General features: G+C 40.9%; 1 protein-coding gene across 1 annotated transcript; it reads left to right on the forward strand.

Moving 5' to 3' along the window:
• The first annotated feature begins 4,753 nt into the window (after positions 1-4,753).
• On the forward strand, positions 4,754-25,440 carry DAPL1 (death associated protein like 1). Its single transcript, XM_025405050.1, has 4 exons — positions 4,754-4,867; positions 14,004-14,091; positions 16,766-16,826; positions 25,151-25,440. Exons 1-4 carry the CDS (start codon positions 4,810-4,812, stop codon positions 25,265-25,267), a joined length of 324 nt encoding a protein of 107 aa, XP_025260835.1. The 5' UTR covers positions 4,754-4,809; the 3' UTR covers positions 25,268-25,440.
• The last annotated feature ends 795 nt before the right edge of the window (positions 25,441-26,235 follow it).

The following is a 26,235-nucleotide window of genomic DNA, read 5'->3' on the forward strand; positions in this document are numbered from 1 at the left end:
GTTATCCTGGGAGGGGAGCTGGTGGCTTTATAAGAAGTGGAAGAGAGGCTGAGCATGGTGGCTCACACCTGTAATCCCAGCACTTTGGGAGGGCCAAAGTGGGCAGATCACCTGAGGTCATGAGTTTGAGACCAGCCTGGCCAACACGGTAAAACCCCATCTCTACTAAAAATACAAAAGTTAGCCAGGCATGGTGGCGCGTGCCTGTAGTCCCAGCTACTTGGGAGTCTGAGCCAGGAGAAACTGCTTGAACCCGGGAGGCAGAGGTTGCAGTGCCACTGCACTCCAGCCTGGGTGATAGAGTGAGACTCTAAAAAGAAGTGGAGGAGAAACCCTGAGTGAGCAGGTTAGCATGCTCAGCACCCTCGTGATGTGATGCTCTGTGCCACCTGAGTCTTGGGACTCAGCAGAGAGTGGGACCCCACCAGCAGTAAGGCTCTCAGCAGATGCATGCCCTCCACCTTGGACTTCTTAGCCTCCATAACTGAATAATGGTTTTTGTTTGTCTGTTCTTGTTTTGATACAGGGTCTCGCTCTATCCCTCATGCAGTGGTGAGATCTTGGCTCACTACAACCTCTGCCTAGTGATCCCCCTGCCTCAGCCTCCTGAGTACCTGGGGCTACAGGCATGCACCACCACACCTGGTTAAATTTTCACATGTTTTGTAGAGATAGGGTTTTGCCATGTTGTACAGGCTAGTCTCAAACTCCTAGACTCAAGCAATCCTCCAGCCTTGACCTCCCAAAGTACTGGGATTACAGGCATGCGCCACTGTGCCCAGCCCCTTATTTTCATAAATTACCAAGTTTCAGGTATTCTTTTATAAGCAACAGAAAACAAATTAAGATACCACCCCACCACCTGAGAGTCACCACCCTCCCAGTTAGCTTTCTTGCCCCTGACTTCTAACACAGATTTCTCATACTTTCAGAACTTAGCATTAGATACAGCATGTAACTAATGTTAAGAGAAAAGAGAAAATATAAAAATTAGATGCACCCTGCAAATATACAGGTGCATGAGGAAGGTAATGTCTCCCACATACAAATTAAAAGAAGAAAGTGCAATACTATGATGAAAGTGTTGTATGATTTTAAAATATGATTAATGTCTTTAACATTATAGCATCCTTTCATTTTATGACAGAAAGCTCTCTGGCAACCTCAACATCGTGAGAATCCATTTTACTAGGCTTTTCACATTACAAAGCACAATTTCAAATACTTTGGTCCTAGCATGAACTGCTCTCCTGTTGCAGTTAACTAGACTAATGCCATTTTTAAAGTGAGCTTTATAAGCCCATTTAAAGAGTAATAACATGTTGCCTTCCTTCCACGAGACTTTTACCCTGATGGAAGCTCCAGTATGTCCCCAGAGTAAATCACTCGGGCTCCACTTACCTCACAGTGTACAAAACAGGCCTGGGCTTTTGATGATGAACATAAAGACAAGGCAAGGGAAGACCCCACCCGGCTTTGGGGCTGCCCTGTGTGCCTAAGCATGCACAGAAGGAGACAGAGTTGGGACCCTGGGTCTCCTCCAGTGGAAGCAGAAAGAGTGGCAGGGCAGGAAGGATGTGCTGGGCAGGGCCCCCAGGAGGCCACACTGGCCTCGTTTTTGCTTTTGCCCCTTACCTTTTACCATCACCCCCTGAATACCACCACTCCCATTACCTCAGATCAGTATTTTCCAACTTGGATTTCAAGAGCACAAATTTCTCTCTCTCTTTCTTTCTCTTTCTTTCTCTTTCTTTCTTTCTTTCTTTCTTTCTTTCTTTCTTTCTTTCTTTCTTTCTTTCTTTCTTTCTTTCTTTCTTTCTCTCTCTCTCTCTCTTTCTCTCTCTTTCTTTCCTTCCCTCCCTCCCTCCCTCCCTCCTTCCTTCCTCTTTCATTTATTTATTTATTTATTTATTTATTTATTTATTTAGAGATAGGCCTTGCTATGTTGCCATTGAATTCCTGGGCTCAAGCAATCCTCCCACCTCAGCTTCTCCAAGTAGCTGGGACTCAGGTGCACAACACCCTACCAAGCCAAGAACACAAATTCTACGGGTTGTTCGTTGGTTTTTGTTTTGAGACAGGGTCTCAGTCTATCGCCCAGGCTGGAATGCAGAGGCATGATCTTGGCTCACTGCAGGCTTGACCTCCTGGGCTCAAGTGATCTTCCCACCCCAGCCTCCCAAGTAGCTGGGACCAGAAGCGTGTGCCACCACTCCTGGCTAATTTTTGTATTATATTTTTTGTAGAGATGGGATTTCTCCATGTTGCCCAGGAGTCTGGTCTCTTAACTTCTGGGCTCAAGCAATAGGCTGGCCTCAGCTGCCCACAGTGCTGTCCAATACCAGAGTCACATGCCACATGTAGCTATTCCTATTTCTATGAATTAAAACTATTTAACTGTAAATACAATTAAAAATTCAGTTTTTCAGTTGCACCAGCCACATTTCAAGTGCTCAAATGAATGTGTGTCTTGTGGCTACCACGCTGGTCAGAGCAGATACAAATATTTCCATCGTCTCAGAAATTTCTGAGGAATAATGCCACAATAAACCTTGTCAATCATAGAAGGAATTCTCTTAGCCTTCTCGTGTTGTCCATATCCCCATGAAAATATGAGATCACTGAAAGCAAGAATGAGGTTTTCTCATCTCTGAACCCCAGCTCCTAGCCCAGGGACCTGCAGGAAAGGCCACTCACAAAATATCTGCTAGATGATATGAATGTTTCTTCTTTGCTCCCAAAGAGGTACCCACCTTTGTCACAACTCTTTAGCATACTTTTCCCTCAAAAAAAACCTTTTATTAGTTTTTATTTATTTAACAAGTAATACAGAATACTGAAAGAAGATTTAAAAATCCACAAGTGATACTCCCACCTACAGAATGCCACTCTTAACATTTTGGAGTATTTACATTCATTTATTTACAAACAGATTTTTTTGTCATTTGTTGAGGCATATTTTGCATACAGTAAAATTCACCATTTTAAGGTGATGTGTGTATGATGTATGATGAACGTAACAATCAGTACAATCAAGATACAAAATATTTCCATCACCCTTGAAAAGTCCCCTTCTCACCTTTGTAATTAAACCACTCTCCCCAACTGCTCTCTAGCAACTGCTCCAATTTCTGCTCCTAGGGTTTCAACTGTTTAAGAATGTCGTGTACATGAAATTATACAGGAAGTAGCTTTTTTTAGTCTGGCTTCTTTCATATAGCGTGATGCTTTTGAGATTCATCCATGTTTCCCTTTTTATTGCTGAGTTATATTCTATGATATGGATACACCACAATCTGTTTATCCATTCTACAATTGAACTTTGGAGTTGTTTCTAACTTTTGGCAATCCTGATAGGGCTGTTATAAACATTTGCACATAGGGTTTTGTGTGTACCTATGTTTTCATTACTCTTGGGAAAATTCCTAGTAATTGGATTGTTAGTCATATATAGTATGTGTATGTTGAATTTTATAAGAAACTGTCAAACTGACTTCCAAAACACCTTTGCTCTTTTGCGTTTCCCCCAGCAATGCATGAGTTTCAGTTACTCTGCGTCTTCACCAGCATTTTGTATTTTCCTTTTTTTTTTTTTTTATTTTATCTTGAGCCATCCTAATACATATGTAGAGGTATTTTATTGTGGCTTTGATGTGCATTTCCCTAATGACTAATGATGTCGAGCATCTTTTTATGTGATGATGTGCTGTCAATATCTTTATTTTGTAACGTTTTGTTTGAATCTTTTGCCCATTTTTAATTGGGTTGCCTGCTTTCTTATTACTGAGTTGTAAGAATTCTTTATATATTCTAAATGTCAGCACTTCATCAGAAATGTATTTTACAGATATTTTCTCCCAGTTTGTAGCTCGTTTTTATTTTCTTAACAGGGTTTTTTGAAGAGAAGACAACAGATCTTTAAGTTGTTTTTTAACTGTACTGAAGAACAAAGAAATTTTTATAAGTGTCTGCCACATGCTCAACTTTTATTGGCACTGGAATTACAATAATGTCTAAGCTTAAAGTTGTATTTTTCCTTTTTAACAAAATTGGCATTGATTGGTTTCTTGTCTACTTTTTCACTATCATATCATTAATATTTCTACATCATTAACTATTATTTGAAAACATGATTGTAAGGTATACTCTCACAGCGAGGTCTTGATTCATCTTAACTATCCCTCTGTATTCGGAAATGTTTATGTTGATTCCCATCAATATTTTAAAAAGAAAAGAAGCATATGATTACCATCCTTGCACGGGTATCTCTGTATACATTTCCAATTACTTTCTTAGTATAAATGCTTATAACTGCAAAAACTGGGACAGAGGCACAAGACTTTGCTCTATACCTGTCTCTTTAGAAAAACTGCAAATATCCTGAAGCAGAGAACTTGTCTTGCCCTCCTTGCCATGCTGGAATATGACAAAAGCCTGTTACATTGCAGGTGCACTATACACACTTGAGGGATCAACAGTTGGAGAGAAAAAGAATTCCACTGAACTCCATCCTCTCCCTTTCCTCCTGTGGAAAAAAAAAAAAAAAAAAAAAAAAGAATATCCTGTCTCTTGTAGACATCTATCTTGCCTTCCCAGATGAAGGGAAGAAGAAAGTTTTCTTCTAAGAGAAAACTTGCCAAGGAGATGCAGGTTTCCCAGAGAGCTGGATGACAAGCCCTGTTGCTGCTCAGCAATGCCCTTAAGGGGCCCTGCCCCCTGCCTGTATAAAGCTGGGTGCGGTAGTGGGACAGCCACAGCTGGCATTCGGCCTCCAGAGCACCAGCACTGGCACTGGCACTGGCACGCGCTATGGCAAATGAAGTGCAAGACCTGCTCTCCCCCTGGAAAGGGGGACATCCTCCCGCAGGTAGGCTGCCACCTGCCCTCAGTCCTGCAGGCTGTTGCTGCACCCCTCTTCCACCAGTGCCTTCCACGGAGCACCCCAACAGACCGAAGCTTCTCTGCCTACCTAGAATTACTTTAGCTCCATACAGCCCGACTTCCTCCTATGCCTTTGATCCTTCTTGGCTTGTGTGTAAAGCCACCTGGGGATTTGTCAGAGCCCCCAGTGGGTTAAAACCTAATTACCTATGGGAGTGTATGGATTTGGTGCTTGTGGAAAGGCATAGGTAGAGAGGCTGTACCTTTCCTCCCTTGAGGCAGTGTTCCTTTCCTGGGGCGCTGGCTGTAGGTTAGCAGTGACATCCACACCAGGAAGATGATTTGCTACCATGGAAACCTTTCTCTTTAGAGGTTCCAGCTGTAAGACTCAGTCTCCCCAAGATGCCTGTACATCATCTGACTTCCTACCCAGGCGAAGTGGCTTCTGCACAGAGGACAACAATCATGTTTCTTTCTCCCTCCTCAGGCTTTGGGGATGTAGCTTACCTGTCAACAAGCTGAGAAGTACTTTTAAATAAAGACACAGGTCTTGAGGAGGCTGACTGGAAAAGGTAGCTGTCAAGGTGTTTGCAAAGCATCCAGAGTTGTCTCTCTTTTTTTTAATTTATGCTATCTATATTGACTCTCTGGAATATGGAAATTAGTTGTATTGTACTTAACCATATGTTCATATAGGTTGGCTGAGGTGTACAGGCCTATTTTTAGTCAGTTTTATATTCTTCCAACTGCCTTCTTTCTTTTTTACTGAAGAAAGACCTCAAAAGCTTGATTGCTTTGTTCTTGCCTTTCTCCATTTACAAAACATATTTACTATCTAATTCTCTGGCACCTCTAGGCCATGGTTATTTTAATAATCTTTGCTGCAGAGGGTGATGGCAGTATCGTCTTCACAGAGAGTCAAAATATAACATTGTTTTGGTGGCTTTCTGGCAGGTAACCTAGCCAAAAAGAGTCCAGATTTTTACTACTCATTCTGAGTTTCCAGTTCTAGACATCTCGCTCTGATCTCCTCTAGCAGATTACTGACATTTTATATTTGTAATCAAACGTAGCAGTATTTAACATTACCTATATTTAAAGTTAATGATGTTAGCTATTAGTCTGGAAGTATATATGCAAGTCATTGAAGAGAGGCTCCTTGCATAGACAAAGACAAAAGAAAAAAGAACTCCATTCTCATTATGTCATTTTCACTCCAATCCTTCATAAAATGTCTAAGCTGAAACCTGTTTGCTAAGCAACATTTACACACAAAGAACACAGACATAAACTTAACCAAATGAAAGTTTGAATGAAACCACCGGGAACTTTCTGTCCCCACCACTAATGATTGCTAATTACTCTGTGTACATAGCACACCATGACTCCATCAAGCATGCCACAATGCCTCTGGCATGACAATTAATTATTATGAACTGTGACACTACAGATAAGAGGTTTTGGATAATTAGAATGGAGATGAAGGCAGACTTTTGCCTCCCCACTGAGCACAAGGGAACAAAGAAGTGTCATCCTTCAGCCTGTCTTGCCACTAATTTTAAGTCTGAACCTGTTTGTGGTGGTGCAAAATTTTATTTATGGAACAAAAACAAGAGCCAAAATTCTATTAATTTTTCACTTGATTTTTATAAGCAAAATACAGATCCCTAAAAGTGGGAAGACGAGGTGACTTGGTGGGGAGGGTGGGACATACATAGCCTTTGGAATCAGACAGACCTGGGTTCGGACCTTGATTTCATTTCCCATCTTTGAGCCTGAGTTTCCTCATCTCTGAAACAGGATGCAATAAATAACATCTATTTAGTAAGTTGGTTGTAATGATTAAAAGAGATCACCTCTGTAAAGTACCTGGCACCTGAATGTTAGCCCCCTTAAAATGCAGGCTGGTAGAACACATTACTATCAAAAGAAATTATCCTCCCCAATTTCAAGACATCCTGATGCTGGAGCGGCATTAGACACTACTGCAGTAGTCGGAACAGAAGAAAACTGCAATGGAAAAAAAGTGTGCCTATCCCATCACAGTTAAAAATGAAATCACTCAGCTGGCACAGTAGCTCACACCTGTAATCCCAGCACTTTGGGAGGCCAAGGCGGGTAGATCACCTGAGGTCAGGAGTTCAAGACCAGCTTGGCCAATATGGTGAAACCCAATCTCTACTAAAAATACAAAAATTAGCCAGGTATGGTGGCATGAGCCTGTAATCCCAGCTACTTGGGAGGCTGAGGCAGGAGAATCACTTGAATCCGGGAGGCAGAGGTTGCGGTGAGCCAATATCATGCCACTGCACTCCAGCCTGGGCAACAAGAGCAAGGCTCTGTCAAAAAAAAAAAAAAAAAGACTCAGAGGTCAGCTAGCTGCATCTCTTTCCTACCTATATATGGAGCACTCAGTGGTTTTGTTTTAATGTATATTAATATAATATATTGCACCTCTGTTAGCCCTGGCTATATATTTATGCTATGAAACGAGACTACAGAAAACACAAGGTGGCCTGGGCTCCAGTAAGCAGAGCATGGAATTTTCTGCTTTCTTGATTTGTCTCACTCTCACTTTCGGAAGAACCTCATTATATGAACAGCAGCACCAAAAATGTGTGAGTAGCAGGTGATCCCAGGAAGCCAGATATATGATGAATAGAAAGAGCAGTGGTTCACGACTTTTTCTACATTTCCTGCACTTTTTAATTGGGGCTAAGCCAAATGAATCGAGAGCCATGAGAGGGGTTACCGCTGAATCCCTAAAGAGAATATGTTTTATAACTCATTAAAGAGGGAAGGAAGTTGGAGGGGGAGTATGTCCAATTGTAAAACTAATGCAGAAAATGGGGGACCACCATAAACTGGGTATGGACCACGGTCATTTGAAAACCCTCAGACACTCCAAAGGCTTGAGTCTCTTAATTCCATCTGCTCAAGTCAACTTGTGGGCATTGGAACAGGACAGAACCATGAAGTTAGAAGAGAGAGGCTGTGAGATTCGGCTCCTCCTGCCCCAGGGGACAGGGATTTGAGGACTGCAAGAACAGCTGCCATTCGCTCAAAGCTGGCTGCACCTGGCACAGCAGAGACTTCTAGACGTGGCAACAGCCCTGCAGAGGGGTGATGTTTCACAGAGGAGCAAACGGAGACTCAGTGAGATTGAGGGACTTGCCGAAAGCCACACAGCTAGTGAGCCCTCTTGCTCTAAAGCCTTTTCTGTTTGCTCCACAACCTTCTCTTGATGAGGGTTTTGGGGGTCTTGATTGGCAGCCTAAAATTTCCTGATAAATTAACCTTGAATACAAAGTAAGCTTTTTTTTTTTTTTTTTTTTTTTTGATACGGAGTCTCGCTCTTTTGCCCAGGCTGGAGTACAGTGGCCAGATCTCGGCTCACTGCAAGCTCCGCCTCCGGGTTCACACCATTCTCCTGCCTCAGCCTCCCGAGTAGCTGGAACTACAGGCACCCGCCACCTCGCCCAGCTAATTTTTTGTATTTTTAGTAGATACGGGGTTTCACCGTGTTAGCCAGGATGGTCTCAATCTCCTGACCTCATGATCCACCCACCTCAGCCTCCCAAAGTGCTGGGATTATAGGCGTGAGCCACCGCGCCCAGCCCAAAGTAAGCATTTTGCAAATATCTAAACTTTTCATTAAATCTTCAAATAGATGTTCTCATTCACAAGGCAGGGTTTGCACAAACCTTTGTGCTTTTCAGCTTTTTCACATACATTGTCCATGTATTTGTGAAGGAAAAAGCCTAATTTTTTGCAGGCTTATGTTTATCTTCACTACTCTCTACCAAAAAGTGTGAAAAAGATTGGAAAATCTTAAGTGGAAAATTATTATTTAGAATTCTAAACTAAATGATGTATTTTCAAAAATTTATAAACCACAAAAGGAGTCACAAGAGTGTAATTCTCGTGCAGAGATGGGAAAGAAAAGCTTCATTTTCCCCACATAAATTTAGGTTTTCTAGTGAAATTATCTAAAAGAGCATCTCCCTTTTTTACATTGTCTATCTGTAGTTCATCTTCATTACTGAAAGGACTGAAAGTCTTAATTTACGTATTTGTACTCAAAATTCTGTTAAAATGTTAAATCAGTTCATATTTTACTTTGCCCAATTCCAACTGATCTTTCTGCAAAGGTTCAAAAGGCAGGATAGTCCCAAATATGGAGTTACATAAAGAATTTCAAACTTAAATGGATTGATTTGGATACAGTGAAACTTTGAAAAGTTCTCTTGAGTCAGAGGTATCCAGTATAAGCAAAATGAGCAATAACCTGATTGTGTTACATTGTAAATAATGGCTTGTCTAGACCCCAGGAGATCATTGTGATCACTGTTCCAGCAGAGATTTTAAGATGACCCTCTCACAAACTGACTCCACCTGGTCCAGTCACCCCAGTGTAATGAGAGCCCAAATCTATATCAGTGCATCCATCTGTAGTCTAGGATATTATCTTCTGTTTCTTTCTAGTATACATAGATGACTGAGTAAGATTAGCTACCAGAACAAGTTTGGTACAAGAACCGTGTTCTGGAAATCCAATGTGTGGTTCCCTTATGCTTCCTAAATTGCTGAATTAGAGCCCACAGCCCTGTGACAGAGAGGATTTAAAGACTGCTGGATGGAAGTAGGAATCTTATGGGGAGGACATTTTCTTCTTCCCCCTAAAATGTCTACCTTATTGTTCCTAAGGATGAAGAGCTCCCATGTTTATGGTTTAGCTGGGTGTAGTGGAGCACACCTGTAGTCCCAGCTACTCGGGAGGCTGAAGCAGGAGAATCGCTTGAACTCAGGAGGCGGAGCTTGCAGTGAGCCGAGATCGCTCCACAGCACTCTAGCCTGGTGACAGAGAGAGACTCCGCCTAAAAAAAAATTTATTTTGGCATTTATTTCTTTGTTCAATGCCTTATGTTCTTTCCAAAGGGAAAGAAGTGATGGATTTTTTTTTTAGAGGTAGATGAAAAGAGTTGAAATTATAATAAGGACTTTATAATAAACATAATCTAGTTCAACTTCCGCTGAATTTCCCAAAGTTCTCCTAAGGTGTTCATGACAAGAGAACTTCTTTCCTTCGCTTTAATATATTGAGGTACAAAAAACTCATTATTGTATTAGGCAATCTATTTCACATTGAATAACACAAGCTGTTACAAGTAGCCAGATTCTACCTTTCTGGAACTCTTAGTCTTTGATCTTCGTTCTCGCCTCTGGAACCACATAAAATAAATATAAGTAATAATTAGTAATTAGTAATGCCTACCATGCACCAGGTTCTTATGTCACCTCTATTTTCTGACAGCAATAGTCAGTATTATTCCCTATTGAAGGACGTGGAGACTGAGTCTGAGAGCAGTTTTAAGTGTCTTGCTCACAGTCACAGAGCTTAGGAGGAGCAGAGTTGTCCAACCCTACATAACATTTCCTCATCAGTAAATTGCTCCTCTGCCCTCATGACAGCCCTTCAGATCTTTGAAGATGATTCCCTAAGCTATCTTGAGTCTTTACTTCTTCAGGAGTTATCTTACCAGATTCCCTAGTTCCTCATGTAGCATACCTGCCTTCACTCTGGTCACTCTCCTCTGAAGATTCCCAGATTGTCAATGTCCTTCTAAATGAGTGGTACAGAACTCAATATTCCAAAGGTCTTCTTTTTAAAAATAAAAAATAAAATAAAATAAAAGAGGAATCTCACTCTGTCACCCAGGCCCGAGAGCAGTGGTGCGAGTGGTGTGATCTCAGCTCACTGCAACCTCCGCCTCCCAGGTTCAAGCAATTCTCCTGTCTCAGCCTCCCAAATAGTGGCTGGGACTACAGGCAACCGCCATCACACCCGGCCAATTTCTGTACTTTTAGTAGAGATAGGGTTTCGCCCTTCTGGTCAGACTGGTCTCGAACTCCTCACCTCAGGTGATCCACCTGCCTTGGCCTCCCAAAGTGCTGGGATTACAGGTGTGAGCCATCATGCCCAGCCAGGTCTTCTCATCTTTAACTAAAACAATTTTGCTTCTATAGTTGGTGATAATAATTAGTCCAGGCAGAAGAAAATGTGTAGGAATAATAGCATCAGGGAAAGCAAAAGGAACACTAACAAGAAAATAATTACAGCACACCATATATAAAAGGCACTTGTCATAGGGAGAATGAAAAATACTGTTGGGAGGTGTATCAAAGGCCCTAGAGCTCTTATTTGATTCTTCTTATCACCAAACAACAGAGCTATGAGCAGACACCATCTCCCATACAGAGGCACACACTCCTCAAACATTCTTTGGGAAAAAGCCCAACCCTTGATTTATTTCACCTGTGTTCTGCGGCTATTCAGAAATGTTTCCATATAATTTCATTTTGTTGCTGATTACTTTGTATGCCATATGTGTATATAAATAACTTATATATATATATAAAGAATGTATATATATAAATTAAAGCAGATAATGTATAAAGATAGCATTTTCTGAGGCTTATATATAAAAATCAATATTGTTTTAAACTTGGTAATTCAAATGACCAAATGGAGTTTATTCCATGAATGTAGGAATGGTTAAATAGTAAAACATCAGATCTCCTTAGTGATACAAAACCCATAAGAGATTGACAAGGTCACATTAAAACACCAAATTTCTCACTGGCAAAAACATTATCAATAAAGCCAAAAAGCAGTAACTGGTACAATATAATATTTTATATTTGAAATGTATTTCATGGAATAAAAGCTCCTATACATCAATAAGAAAAAGGTAGGAAAAAGACTAACAATCCAATTGTAAAGGACAAAAGATTTGAACAGCTTACAGAAAAGGAAATGCAAATGTCTTCTAAAACACAGAACCAAGCTCAACCTTTAATAAAAAATGAGAAATGAGAATTAAAACAGTGAGATACCTTTATCTATTTTGCAACTTATTGGCTGACAAAACCAAACACTTTGTAGCTTTCATTGTTAACAGGGGTATGGAGGAACAATCACTGTCATCGTGGCTGGTGAGATTCTAAACTGGTGCAACCTCCGCTAAGGGCAATTTGGCAAGATTTAACTAAATTCCAGACACGCATACTCTTAAGAACTAACAAGATCACCTTTAGGAATTTCCCCTACAGGTATACTTGTATTTGTGCAAAATTATATATCTAAAACTGTTAGGAGAGCAAGAGACCAAAAGAGCCAGAGTTACACCATTTTAAAATCACCTCCATCTTAGAATGAGCGAGGCACATTCCTTGCCAGTCACAACCCCATGGTGCTAAGATGTTTACAGCTGAGGAAACAGCTTGGTAATGCCTGCAAGAACAAACTCTTACAACCACAGAAAGCCAGATGTGCCAATACCCATAACAATAATGCTTTCAAGATAATAACAGTTACGCTTTGATGTACTCGCACACCAACCAAATGTCAAGGATGGTTTTCTTTACATCAGTAGAATAATAAATCTTGTCATGTTGTCTGCTCACCTGCATGTTGTCACAATTTAGTCTTTACATAGACAAGGCCCCTATATAAGAAAAACTGAAAAACATTGTTTGTGCACTCGCTTTCTGAGGACACCCTACTCTGTAATGTTTCTAATAAACTTACTTCACTGAGCTCTGTGATTCGCCTTGAATTTCTTCCTGTGCAAGATCCAAGAACCCTTTTTTGGAGTCTGGATCAAGACACCTCTTTCTGGTAACAAAAGGATATTCATTGCAGCATTGTTTGTGATAGCAGTAGATTAGAAACACATGAAATGTCCAACATTAGGGAACTGGTTAAGTAAACACAGGGTGTTCATATCATAAAATGCTAAAGCAGATGTTAAAAAAGAAAATCACATAAATGATATATAGAGATATAGATGTAGATGTAAATATAGATATGGAACTTTCTCTAAAATACGTGATTAAGTGAAGAAAATAAACAAGATGTAGAGCAATGTGTACCTTATGCTACCATTTTTATAAAAAATAAAACCTAAGTGTATGTGTAGAATAACTGTGGATGAAGACACAGGAAGCTTATAACATTAGCAGTATCTTGGGAGATAATCTAGGAAGTTGGAAAATAATGGTAGGAGGGAGACTGCAGACCTTTTTATGGCTTTTGAATGTTGTGCCTTATGCAGATAACATAACCAAGATGATAAATTAAGTAATAATTGTAAAGAACAATGATGAAGTCAGTTCACAAGGGCACAGAGAAATACAAAAGATTTTCTTTATTTTTCACTTTATTGGACCACAGTTTTAGAAAATCGCCAATCTGGCATTTTCATAAAAAGAATTAACAGGCTCAAACAAATCAATGTCCATTTAGCTTTTTCTCATTTGAGCTTGTCAGATTTTAGATGTGCAAATTTCCTGGGAACAGAAAAAAAGCATTTGCGTTGACTTGCTATCTGAAATGGGTTGTTCCTTTTCAAAAGTTGATTTCATCTGACATTGTTAAACACTTGAATTGCTGTTAGGTCATCTGTAGCCTAATTAACATTAATTGATCACTTGAATGGCAGGATTATTAGTGCAGTTTAATTACTCATTAGAACATCTGAGCTTGGCCCACACTAGAGGTTTGGGGTCTGGATGGAAGGTGGGTATCTGGTAGACTCAGAACCACCTCTGTTGAGTTAAATGCCTTTTATCGCTGTGTGCCCTAACTTTTGGCTCATTTCTCAGAATCTGGCTTTTGAAAGCTTCGGTTGGAAAAAGAAAAATGCAAGCCACGCACAACTTTAATCTGGTGGGAAAACAGAGGGTCACATTGTAATTGTCGGTTGCTATTGTGGGGAATGTAATTGGTTTGATAATAAGAAAAAATGTTTTTCAGTGAAATGCCTGAGGGAGTATGTTGTTATTCTCTTCCCTAAATCTAAGGTGTAACCTTCTGCTTTTTCAGCCTTGGTTCCACTTCTCTGAGCATAAACAAGTAGCTCTCAGCCCTTCCTCCACCCACACCTGGTTTGTCAATAAAATATATATATTTTTCTTTTATTGTGTTGTTTTATACAAAAGTTTAGATCTTTAAAAAAAAAGTTCAAAAATTATTTTCAAATCTAAAGTCATACCTTTAATAACAAAGCAAGCCTTCTCTCACTATTCTAACTTCCTTGCTGATTTTTATCTGTTTGTAGTAAAAGCTGGAGGAATGAGAATTTCCAAAAAACAAGAAATTGGTGCCTTGGAGAGACATACCAAAAAAACCGGATTCGAGAAAACAAGGTAGGGACTCTTAATTTTTCTCCATTACCTTGAGTTTTGAATGACTGTGCCTCCAGGAGTTATTTTAGGACAAACCAAGGCTTCCTGTGCCTTTGGAGGCCGCCAGAGAAGGGGGTGGGGTTAGAGGGTGTGATCTGTGGTGACTTAGGGTGAGGGGTGGGGAAGTTAGGCGGCTACCCTCTGGAGGGCTCCCATCACCACCCCCACCCATTCTCCTCCTCTCTGTGTCCAGCCCAGCGGCTTTGCACTTAATAGGCACGGTCCTAAATGCATCCAAACCTGACACCAATCCTTTTATCCTATTTTCAGATCAGCCTTTAAAATATTGTTCCTAGGTTGGCCCTGTTTTCATAATACGCTTTCTGCTGAAGTAAATGTCCTGAATTAAAAATAAATGTCTTTTTTGTTTTAAATCCATCACTGAATTATTTAGAAAGTAATGGCCACTATATTTGGCACAGCTGGAAGGCACCTAGGTACTGAGCAGCCTCCCCCCTGCTCCTTCCGCCATAACCTTGACGCCTGCGCTGTTCTCAGACCTCAGCCGAGAGCTGTGGGCTGGATCAGGAACGCACATGGCCCAACCACTCTAGGCATTGGGTAAGGAAAGCCAGAGCATTTCAAAAACCAAGAAACACGCAGAACTGGTTCTTTCTGAGGAGTGTTTCAAAGACTATTAATTTTGAAATAGTTTCCACAGATCAGTTGATGAGTAATTCAAAAGGAGCTGAGTAGAGGATGCTCCAGGCACCTCCATGAGAGTTAAATCATCTCAGAAAGAGAATGGAAATAGACTATGGCACGTCTTTGACTGTTTTCTATAAAATTATTTTTAAGTCACTTAAAGATTTCTTCCTAATTTCTGGGAAGACATTTTTTGAGGATTTGCCTCCCTCCACTTTAGAATGAAATGCTGATTTGCCGCATTAGCAGCCAGTCATTTGTTACTGCTGTATCAGAAACTAACCATCACATGACAAGAGGGAAGCTGTATGTCGTCAAGGGTGGAGGTCACACGTTATTTATCTTCTGACCCAGCATCTAGGACAGTTCCTAGAATAGTGAGTGCATTCTGTAAATGATATCAGACTGCAATTGAATTGCAAGCTGATTAATTTTGAGAACTATTCATTCTGTATCCAAAACCTGACTCAAGCATGTGCCCTGCTGATTGTGACATTGGTTAACCTGCCTGAGCCAGGGGCTCAGGAACTAAAGCGTCTTGTCTTGGAAACGACTTACTAGTGGGCAGCCAAAGGACAGGTCATTCATTTCTCTGCATCTCAGAAAAATGGGGCTTACTATTAATTCTAACGTCCACTGAACAATGCAGGTAGGGGAGTTGGCTAGAGAGTAATAAGGTGGTGATTGGAATCTTCTTTAAAAACTCAATTGTTTTCTAATAGTCGTTAAATGACAGAAATTGGACTTTTACAGAACTTAAACAGCAAAAGATGGCTCTTGCCCTAAGTACCAGGGACAGAAACAGGTTATGTGGAGCTTGAAACCTACAGACTTTCAGGGCCATTTTAAAAGAAAAATAACCAAAAATGACCAATATGGAATGGGCAGGGCCCCTCCCAGGGCCTTGGGAGGAGCCATTGTGGTAGGAGACCCTGGAATTAAGTATCATCTCCACATGTATCCCCCTCTGCTATTTACATCTCCTAGCGGGGCATGTGCACAGGATAGGAAAGCCTTGTTTTCATGGACAAACACTCCTTTTTATGTCATCTTAGAGAATAGCTTTTTAAAAATATGCTCTAGACTAGAATTTTCCAAACATCATCAATCCATATCCACTTCCTAATAGCTTCTACAACCAACACAAACCATCCAGAAAAAAAATACATGCCAAGTGCAGAGTTTCTTCAAGACATTGATATTGTACTGTAGATTCAGCCCTGATTGAAACACTCCTACAAAATAACTTGGCCTGAGAGAAAGAAGCCAGATGCAAAAGAGTACAAGCTGTAGATGGTTTATTTTATGAAGCACAAAAACAGTCAAAACCAGTCTTTGAGGCTATAAATCAGGGTAGCAGTTATCCTTAGGGACAGCTGGTTTGACTAGTAGTTTCAATTTTATTCAATCTATATGCTTATAGTATGTACATGTTTCTGTGTGTATATCATATTTCAATAAAAAGTTAAAAAAATAATAATAATAGCCAGGCATGGTGTCTCATGCTTGTAATCCCAGCACTTTGGGAAGCTGAAGTGGGTGGATCACCTGAGGTCAGGAGTTTGAGACCAGCCTGGCTAACATGGTGAAACCCCGTTTCTACTAAAAATACAAAAAATTAGCCAGGCATGATGGCACATGCCTGTAATCCCAGCTACTTGGGAGGCTGAGGCAGGAGAATCGCTTGAACCCAGGAGGCGGAGGTTGCAGTGAGCCGAGATTGCACCATTGCACTCCAGCCTGGGCAACAAGAGTGAAACTCCGTCTCAAAAACAAAAACAAAACAAAAAACCAATAATAATAACTTGGCCTGCAAAACTTGTTGTGTGTAGCACATAGTTACACAGAGGCAAAATCCGTGTCTTCTAGATGTTCCCAAGCAGAGTGAAAGCAAAAAAGGCCGGAGAGACAGTCCTCTGTATAAATCATGTGGCCTTTTCAGTGGGAAAATTTTTTAAGTCCTGTTCAAAGTTTCTTTTCATCTTCACAGCGCCATTGCAAATGTTGCCAAAATACAGACACTGGATGCCCTGAATGACGCGCTGGAGAAGGTGAGCCGTGGGCAAATCACATAACGCTCCAAGTCAGTCCGCCCAGCAGATCCGGCTGCATGGGTGAATGCGCGGATGACCACTGAAGTTTTTTCCAACCCAGGGGTTTTATGTCCTTGTGAAAGAATTTGTTCTCGGTCAGAGGAACACAAAGTGATTTGAGTGGGAGAAGCTGCATCTCTCAAATTCCTGAAGTGTCCATTTAATAAATCCTTTCCAAAATAAGATAAGAAAGCAGAAATTGTGATGCTGAATTTGCAGAATGGTACTTTGCTATCCCAAATATTTCTTGGAAACATTGGCATGTTTTTATAAAAGGCAGCCTGTGGAGTGGGGCTTCAGCAGTTTTTGACCTTCTTCCCTGCCCCTGTGTTCCTATAAGGAGATATTTGATTTGAGGAGAGGGTGGGTGGTAGAGGGCTGCATGGTCTAGGGTTGGAGGAAGGCTGGGCACCAGCTGGGTTTATCCAGTAAAGTCTGCTTATAAAGGTAGTTGACCAGGACTATTTTTATTTCTATATTCTGAATTCCTTCTTTTCTTTTTTTCCTTTTCTTTTTTTTGATACGAACTTTGCTCTTTTTGCCCAGACTGGAGTACAATTGCGCGATCTCGGCTTTCACTGCAACCTCCACCTCCTGAGTTCAAGTGATTCTCCTGCCTCAGCCTCCCGAGTAGCTGGGATTACAGGCATGCACCACTACCTTCAGTTAATTTTGTATTTTTAATAGAGACAGGGTTTCACCATGTTGGCCAGGCTGGTCTCAAACTACTTACCTCAGGTGATCCACCCACCTCGACCTTCCAAAGTGCTGGGATTACAGGTGTGAGTCACTGCGCCCGGCCATATATCCTGAATTCCTGTTAGGTAGTTCTAGAAACTCAGAAAACTCTTACCAAGTAGACAGTGGTTTGATTTTCTGGATTCAAAAGTTTGTTTTCAAATTTTGTAGGTGAGCTGAGCGAGGGCCCTTATTCTATGTCTAGTAGGCAGGTATGTCACAGTCAAGGTAATATAGAGCCACTCTTTCTGCTACTGCCCTGTTTATGGAAGGGGTGGGATAAAGCATCCTCTGTAGAAGGAAGACTTGCTGTTGCAACCAAAATCAGATGCCTGAGGACCACCAGCTCAGCCTTTGAAAAAGATGAGTGCAGCTGGCCCCCAGGCCCCCAATTTGGCACTGGCTTCATCACCGTCTGTATGGCCTTGAGCAAGTTACTTATCCTGTAGTTCAGTTCCATGTGTGTACAATGGAGGTAAGGAAGAGTGCACGGCTTATAGGGTTGTTATGTGGAGACAATGAGCTCACAGACAGGAAGGTCTTGGAAGAGTCTCAGCACAGAGTAACCTCTTTGCACTGTGTTAGGGTTAGTAGCATTGGTTTTTATGACAGTGAAATAAGACAGCATATCTAAAGTCCATGTTGTACAAAGGTTAGATCTTGATGATGAGCCGTAGCTACCGAGCCTCCTCACATGGGAGCCTTGGTTCTGCACTCAGGTCAATTTAGGGTGAAGTCAGAAGTGACTCTCTGCCTTCCTGGCTTCAGAGGCAGGGCTGGTGCATGATACCCTGCCAGGGTAACACAAGCTGTCTGCTCCCACATCTTACATTCTCTTGCTCCTGCCCACTAAACACCTCTTCCTTGGGGCAAGAGAGTGCTCACAGTTGTAAGTGGAACTAGATAGAATAGACATGTTCCCCTAAAATATTTGTTAACTCAAAATAAAGTATTGAAAAGGAATGGTCAATAAAGGTTGGTCATGCTGTGTATTAGGTACGATGCCAGAGTTTACATTGTGTCCTTATAGACAGATGATATGCTTATGTCTTTGACATATCACTTCTTTATTTCAAAGGTAAAAAGAATAATCTCTTCCCTAAGTAACAATACTTAACAATAATAATCAGTTGTATTTGGAAACCATAAGAGAACATTGAGATGATGTGCTGTTAGAAATATTTTTAACAGGCCAGGCACAGTGGCTCACACCTGTAATCCCAGCACTTTGGGAGGCTGAGGCAGGTGGATCACAAGGTCAGGAGTTCAAGACCAGCCTGGCCAATATGGTAAAACCCCGTCTCTACTAAAAATACAAAAATTAGCTGGGCATGGTGGTCCGTGCCTATAGTCCCAGCTACTCGGGAGGCTGAGGCAGGAGAATTGCTTGAACCCGGGAGATGGAAGTTGCAGTGAGCCGAGATCACGCCACTGCACTCCAGCCTGGGCAACAGAGTGAGACTCCATCTCAAAAAAAAAAAGAAAAGAAAAGAAAAGAAAAAGAAATATTTTTAACAGAAACTATACCTATTTTTAAAAATATACCTCTGTGCTCAGCTCAGTGTTTAGTGGAGTAGGACTGTGGCTAAGATTGTACAGGTTACTGGTTAGGAGAGCAGGTCCTGGCATCAGCCGTAGGCTGCCCAGTTCCTGTGCTGGCTGTGTCTCTCACTAGCGTGTGCCCTGGGGCAGGTTTCTTCACTTTTTTGTGCTCTTCTTTCCTTATCTGTAAATGGGAATGTGAGTACTAGTATCTACTTCACAGGGACATGTTGAGAGTAAAACATAATACATGCACAGTGCTAGGACACTTAGCCCTCAGCAAGTGATATCTTCTGTTCCCAGGCCTGCATCCCATCATCACTTGGGAACTCAGGTAAAGTGTAAGGCACCAGCAACAAAAATAAGCTCCAAGAGTACCGTAAGGGACTACCTCAAAAACAAACATTGGTAGGATCCATGTGTTTCCCTATAGCTAAGAAAAATCCCACGGAATCCATCATTCAACCTGAAACCTAGTAAGATTTCACAATAAAGGTCAACCTGGGGTTGAGATCTGCTGACCACTAGATCTACTGAGATCACCAGTTGTGTGGGGCTGAGTAGGAGGGGTTGATTACAAATGACCAGAGGGAATTTGGGGGAATGATGGGACGGTTATTTATCTTGATTGTGGTTGTAGTCACAAACTGTATGTCCTTGTCAAGACTCATAAAGCAGCACACTAAAAAGGGTAAATTTTACTTTAGGTAAATACTTTGATTTTAAAAACTGAATAGCCATGCTGCTATAAACTATACAGGGTGATTCAAAAAATATAAGAAATGATATATAAAAGATACAGAGATACAGGTATCTTTTAATACATTTGTCCTGCATTACAATGATTCTCCTCACAGTATGTATTGCCACAGAGACCTGACAATATACAGTTGGTCAGAATAAATGCAGTGGCAGAATTGAGAGTCACATCCTCTGCATTTATTAACGTGTTCATGCCCTCAGTTACAATCGTGTCTAGTCCCAAGAACCCATGTTATTTCTCATACTTATTTTAAGAAATTAAGTCTCTAAAGCAACCCCTCTCTATAGGAACTCATCAACCATTCAACCATGGCAGGAAAATTCTCTCTGTATGCTATTCATCTCTGAATTCCTACTTTAAAATCAACATGGGGTTTAAGATTTTGGAGATTGAAAAATGATCTCCAAAGGGCTGGAATTGTGTAAATCAAAATGGGAAGCAGCCTAGAATCTACCCCAGTATTTCCCCACCTCTCCCCTCCACACAGACTGCTTTATCCCACCCTACCTCATTTCTCCTTTCCTCCCCGCTCTCCAGCCAGCCTTCCCCACCTCTTGAAGCCCTCAATATTAAGAGAATTCATGTTGCCCAGTGGCAGAACACATGACATGGTATTCCTGCAGAAAACAGGTTATGTAACCCAAAAGCTCTCTGGGCTAGAAATCTGGGAGACCTGGTCTTAGATCAAGTTCCACCCACTACTTAGAAGTTATTTGACCTTTTAGATGTCATGTAACTCCCCTGGGATTTGTGCTCATTCATTTACTTTTAAAAAATTATTTTAAGGCAGGGAGTGAACAAGAATGATTCTGCCAAATATATTAATCCTCTGGACAGCCATGGCAATTAAATTTGGCAATAGTTGTGAAACTTCTCAGACCATAAAAGTATCCAGTTAAAACATCCATAACGGGGTTGCGTTATGGTGTGGAGGGGGAATGCTGAAGCCTGGTTAAAGGTGGGGCTACTTTTTTCAAGCTGCCAGACTCTGGGTCACCACTGCCAAAGCCAGTGAGATGTATGTGAAATGGGATCCTGGGGGAGAGAAAACTATCAAAGGCTCTGCAGATTTTAAAAGGCTTCTCTTGTTCTGTAGATTACTATCACTGTAGGAGTATCCTTGAATTTCATTGACGAGAGCTGAATGTTTTGTTTTAAGCAGTTTGCTTAACAGGGTGTGGAAATTTAAGTGCCAACATTCGAGTTGGAAGTTAACACCCTGGAAAGATGAATGAAAGCACTGCCAGTCTGCTAACACCACCCAACTTCAGGCTCTAAAACAAAACCTGCAGCTGATTTGCTTGCATCTAGAATTTCAGGGCTCTAGTCATGAAGACCTCCATTACACTTCTTTTGCTTTTTCTCCTAAATGAAAAATATAGGTTCTGAGGTCACAGCTACCCAAGATGAAGGTAAATTCTCAATGTAGAAGTTTCTACTGATCCACTTTCTAAGTTCAATGTGTTGCCCCTGTAATGGAGCCACAGCAAGGCAGGATCCTTGTACATACATGGCTTTGAATTCTTTCTCTCGTGGAGTTACCCTGCATTCTCTTACCCTAATGAATGACACAAGAAACACCTTTCATTCTACAAATACTATCATTTTACAAAGACTAATGATGAAAATTCCACAGCTTCCCCAAAGTTAAAATGTCAGGCTAAAACACAGCTGGTTGTAGCTTATACTCTGGAAAGCTGTTTCTACTTATTTGTAGTTTAGACTTGAAAATAACCTTTTCCTATCTCCATTGATATAAAATCTACATCAAAGAATTAGTACATTGAGGAGCTGACCATTTTATTGACAGTTTCATCCATTCTGACGGAAGATTCTTTATAGACTCTCCACCCATAGCCCCAAGTCCTACATCAGGATGCCCCTGACTGAGGCAGGTAGGGAGATGAGAAGGAGAACTTTCCTTTTATCGTATTTTCATGTTGCTATGGAAATCCTGGTCCTGGAACCCCAAAACCTGTACACTTGTAGCTTAACAATTATGGGCAATTTGTCTATTAGCTTTGCCAGAATTATTCCTACTTTTTTCTCAATCCTGTTGATTTTCTTTTCTTCTCTCGAACTTTCCCAGATCAGTTCAAATGGCCAATGGGCCACAGGAGCTGACTTTGTTTCCCAAATATTCTAATCTGTGAAATTCGTCGTCTGGGAAGTAGTTGAGCAGTGCTTTTAGAACTCTGGTTGAATGCCTCAGTTAAAATGTAACCCTTAACACTTCTGTATTGCTGGTGGGAATGTAAAATGGTCCAGTTGCTGTGGAAAACAATATGGTGGTTCCTCAAAAGATAAATATAGAATTGCCATATCAGGCTGGACGCAGTGGCTCACAACTTGAATCCTAGCACTTTGGGAGGCTGAGGCAGGAGAATCGCTTGAGCCCAGTTCAAGACCAGCCTGGGCAACATAGAAAGACCTTGTCTCTACTAAAAATATAAAAAATTAGCCCAGCATGGTGGCACATGCCTGAGGTCCCAGTTACTCGGGAGGCTGAGACAAGAGGACCACTTGAGCCAGGAGTTCAATGTTACAGGGAGCAGAGATCACACCCCTGTACTCCAGTCTGGGTGACAGAGCAAAACCTCCAAAAAAAAAAAAAAAAAAAGGGAGAGAGAGAGAGAGAGAATTGCCATATGATCCAGCAATTCCACTTCTTCCAATATAATCTTCCCGTATATTGGAAGAATTGAAAGTAGGGACTCAGAACAGATATTCCTACACCACTGTTCACAGCCACATCATTCACAATAGCCAAAAGGTGAAGAGATCCTAACCAAGTATTCATCAATGGATGAATGGATAGACAAAATGTGGGGTGTGTGTGTGTGTGTGTGTGTGTGTGTGTGTGTGTATACATATGTATATATAATGGAATTTTATTTAACCTTAGAAAAGAAGGAAATCCCAACACATCTGTAACATGGATGGACCTTGAAGACATTATGCTAAGTGAAATAAGCCAGACACAAAAGGACAAATATTGAATGATTCTACTTACGGGAGGTACCCAGAGTAGTCAGATTCATAGATATAGAAAGTAGAATGGTGGTTGCCAGGGGCTTGGAGGAGGAGGGAATGGAGAGTGATTGTTTAATTGGTTCCAAGTTTCAGTTTAGGATGATGAAAAGGTTCTAGAGGTGGATGGTGTTGATAGCTGTGCAATAATGTGAATGTATTTAGTGCCACTGGACTAACTGTACACACACTTTAAAATGGTTAAAATGGCAAGTTTTGTATATCTTAGCACAATTTTCTTTACATGCCCAAACAATGTAGCCCCTAAATTGTGGAGATCACCCTGGAGGTGATCAAATAACAAATTAGTGCCAAATTAAGCAGAAAATATCTTCGATCACTTATTGTAACACTACTCTCCTTTCCTTTTTCTTTTCCTACCTCCACCCATCATCTCTTTCACACTTAAGAACAACAATCAGCATGTGGCTTTCTTTGTTCCAGTCCCAACTTGTCTTCTTACCCTACCTCACCTTGGCTAATTGCCCACATTTCTTTTATATCAGAGTTTTGTTTGTTTGTTTCCCTTCTCACCCCCTTTTACCTTCACTAACTTGTCAAATTTTTATTCCTACCTGCAATCTCTCAAATGTGATGTAAAACTAACCTGAAATAATTCATCTATTTTAGTTGAGACTAAAGGCACCGAGTCTGGAAGTAAACTACTGAAGTCAATGCCCTCTTAAATTTCCTTCTGGATCTAATGCTGAAAGAAAACCAAAGCAAAACAAAACATTCTGCCCTTAACACATTGTAAAATGAACATCATATGGTCTGATGATAACTGATCTGACAAAAAAAAAAAGTCATCAGGTCTTTTTTAGACTCTAATGCAACATTTATGATCAATATCTCAATTATGTTTTGTTTCCAACTGCTAGAATGTTGGCAGAGATAATCCTTGGGCTTAATTTTTGTATAACTTGTACCTGCTCATTATAAAAGAAAAAAAAAATAGTACTGATAAATAAAGCAAAGAAAAAGACCAGGCATTGCCTGTAATTCTATCCCCCAGAGGTAACCATTGCTAACACTTCAGTGTATATTCTGCCAGTGTGTTTAATTTTTTAAAACCAAGAAGAAAGGACTTTTTGGAGTCACATTTCAAATGAAAGGGACTGCTGTGTGCCTAGGGCCTGGGCAGAGACATTTGAGAAGAGATGTAAGGCACATATGTTTTCTCTCGCTTAGAAGAGCGCAAACAAACCATAAACAGTGTGATGGCTGGGGTCATGAACAGTTTTATCTCCCCTTTTATTTAGAGTGTCAAGGCAAGGGCATCTAAGTTCAGTAGTGATAAGTTAAATTCCTACTGAGTTGAGGCATCCCTTCCTTGCTGGCCAAGGGAGGTTTCTTTAGGTACTTTTATAAATTGATGGGCTTGGAAACCAAGAACTAGTATGGCCCCAAAAGGTCACTGGGTCCAAATTCTCCTCCTAGGAAAACCATGTCTGAAGTGGTCAGCACCATTGGTCATGCTTTCTATCTTAAGTTATCATTAATGTAAATTCCACAAGGTCTCTGGGTTCCATATGAAATGTCTCTTATTGTCAAAAAGTCTCAGCCTGTGTTAATAAGTCTATTTAAGCTTATTTACTCACAGATGTCTTCTGTGGAGAAGACTAATCAGAACTTTTGTTCCCTGAGGCTAGTAAGCCATCCCTCAGCTTTCTCTTCACTGGGCTATTTAGATTGAACCATATGGAATGGCCAATATCACACCATTTTTTACCTTAAAAATAGCAAATGTACATACTTAGACCTAATAAATAACCCTAACTCTTCTTAACTTATTTCAGAGGTTCTTTATTTCTTTTGACAATTGAGGAGTTTTTCGTCCCCACTCTGGACCTTCTCCAATGTCTCTGTAGCCTTCTTAGAATTCAGTGATTCATAGATGCATACTAGTGCCAGAATAATTGCTAACACCACAGAGAACTGTTGCAGACATACTTAACCATTCCCACTTTTTAAAATGTCAATTGGAATTTTTTAAAGTTAAAGACAGTAAATGAGAGAAGACCCAGGTTAAAACATATTCCCATCGGTTTAGGGCTAGAAATAGTACGGGGAAAAAAAAGAGATATTATCAAATAAATAAACAAAATTATGAGATTCCCTTGACCAACGATATCACTTTCTACTAGTTTAATATTTCATGACCAAGAAGATCCAATATGCCTATTTTTTCTTCTCTTCTCACCTTTAGCTCAACCATAAATTTCCAGCAACAGTGCACATGGCGCATCAAAAACCCGCACCTGCTCTGGAAAAGGTTGTTCCACTGAAAAGGATCTACATTATTCAGCAGCCTCGAAAACGTTAAGCCTGGATTTAAAACACAGCCGTCTGGCCAGCTGCCTCAAACATCTGACAGCTTAGCAAAAAGGGCCAAAGCTTTCCATAGGCATGCTGCACTTGCTTGGTAAATTAAACAGCTTTTGTATCTTCCCCTTTGACTTTAGGTAATAAAGCATCCAAACCTGTAAATCTAACACATCCCTGTGCCTCTTTTTGGTCCAGGTCAGAATCCCATTGATGTTTGCATGTGTAATTCTGTAGACTAAGTGAAGCATCCAGAATACCTGACTGTTCCATCCACCTCCCTGCATAAGCACTCTTCTTGACACTGACCCTGAATTGTTCCACCCTCATTGAGTTCTCCTTGAAGGCAGAGGTTAGAGAGGAGTAGACTGGGCTTGGAAAAGGCCAATATCTAATGCAAACATAAGAAGTGACTCTTCTCGGTTTGTTTGTCTAAGGGTGTTCAAGTTTTCACTTGAGGTGAAATGTCTTTTCCAGTTTCCCACATAAGTACATAGTTTGTTTTCAAGGCTTAATGTGGGAAAATGAAAAATTAAATTGATTACAAACATATTATTTTCTGCCAAGCAATCAAGGACAGAAGGTGGAATTATAGCTTCAGTGGGAGAGTTGCTCAGGGCCTCCCAGAAAGCTCCAGAATAGGACATCGTGATTGGGCTACAGAAGTTATTTTCACTGGAGGTGGGGTGGGAAAGAGAGTATTGCCATAACTAAGCTTGCACTAGCTCTTCTCCCCTCTACCACACACACATACACACACACACACACACACACACACACTTTTCATGAATTCACACGTAAACAGTCAAGGACATCCTCAGGTGACAGCTGGGGACCTCCATATCCTTTCCTCACAGAGGTTGGCTGTCACTCACTGCTTCACCATTCTGCACCTCCAGTTGAGAATGCTGTTGGAGCACTAGCCCTTCTCTTTACCCAGGGAAGGGTGCCAGCACTTCAGTCCCTGAT

The sequence above is a fragment of the Theropithecus gelada genome, chromosome 12 (genome assembly GCF_003255815.1).
Source record: "Theropithecus gelada isolate Dixy chromosome 12, Tgel_1.0, whole genome shotgun sequence".
NCBI classification, from domain to species: domain Eukaryota; kingdom Metazoa; phylum Chordata; class Mammalia; order Primates; family Cercopithecidae; genus Theropithecus; species Theropithecus gelada.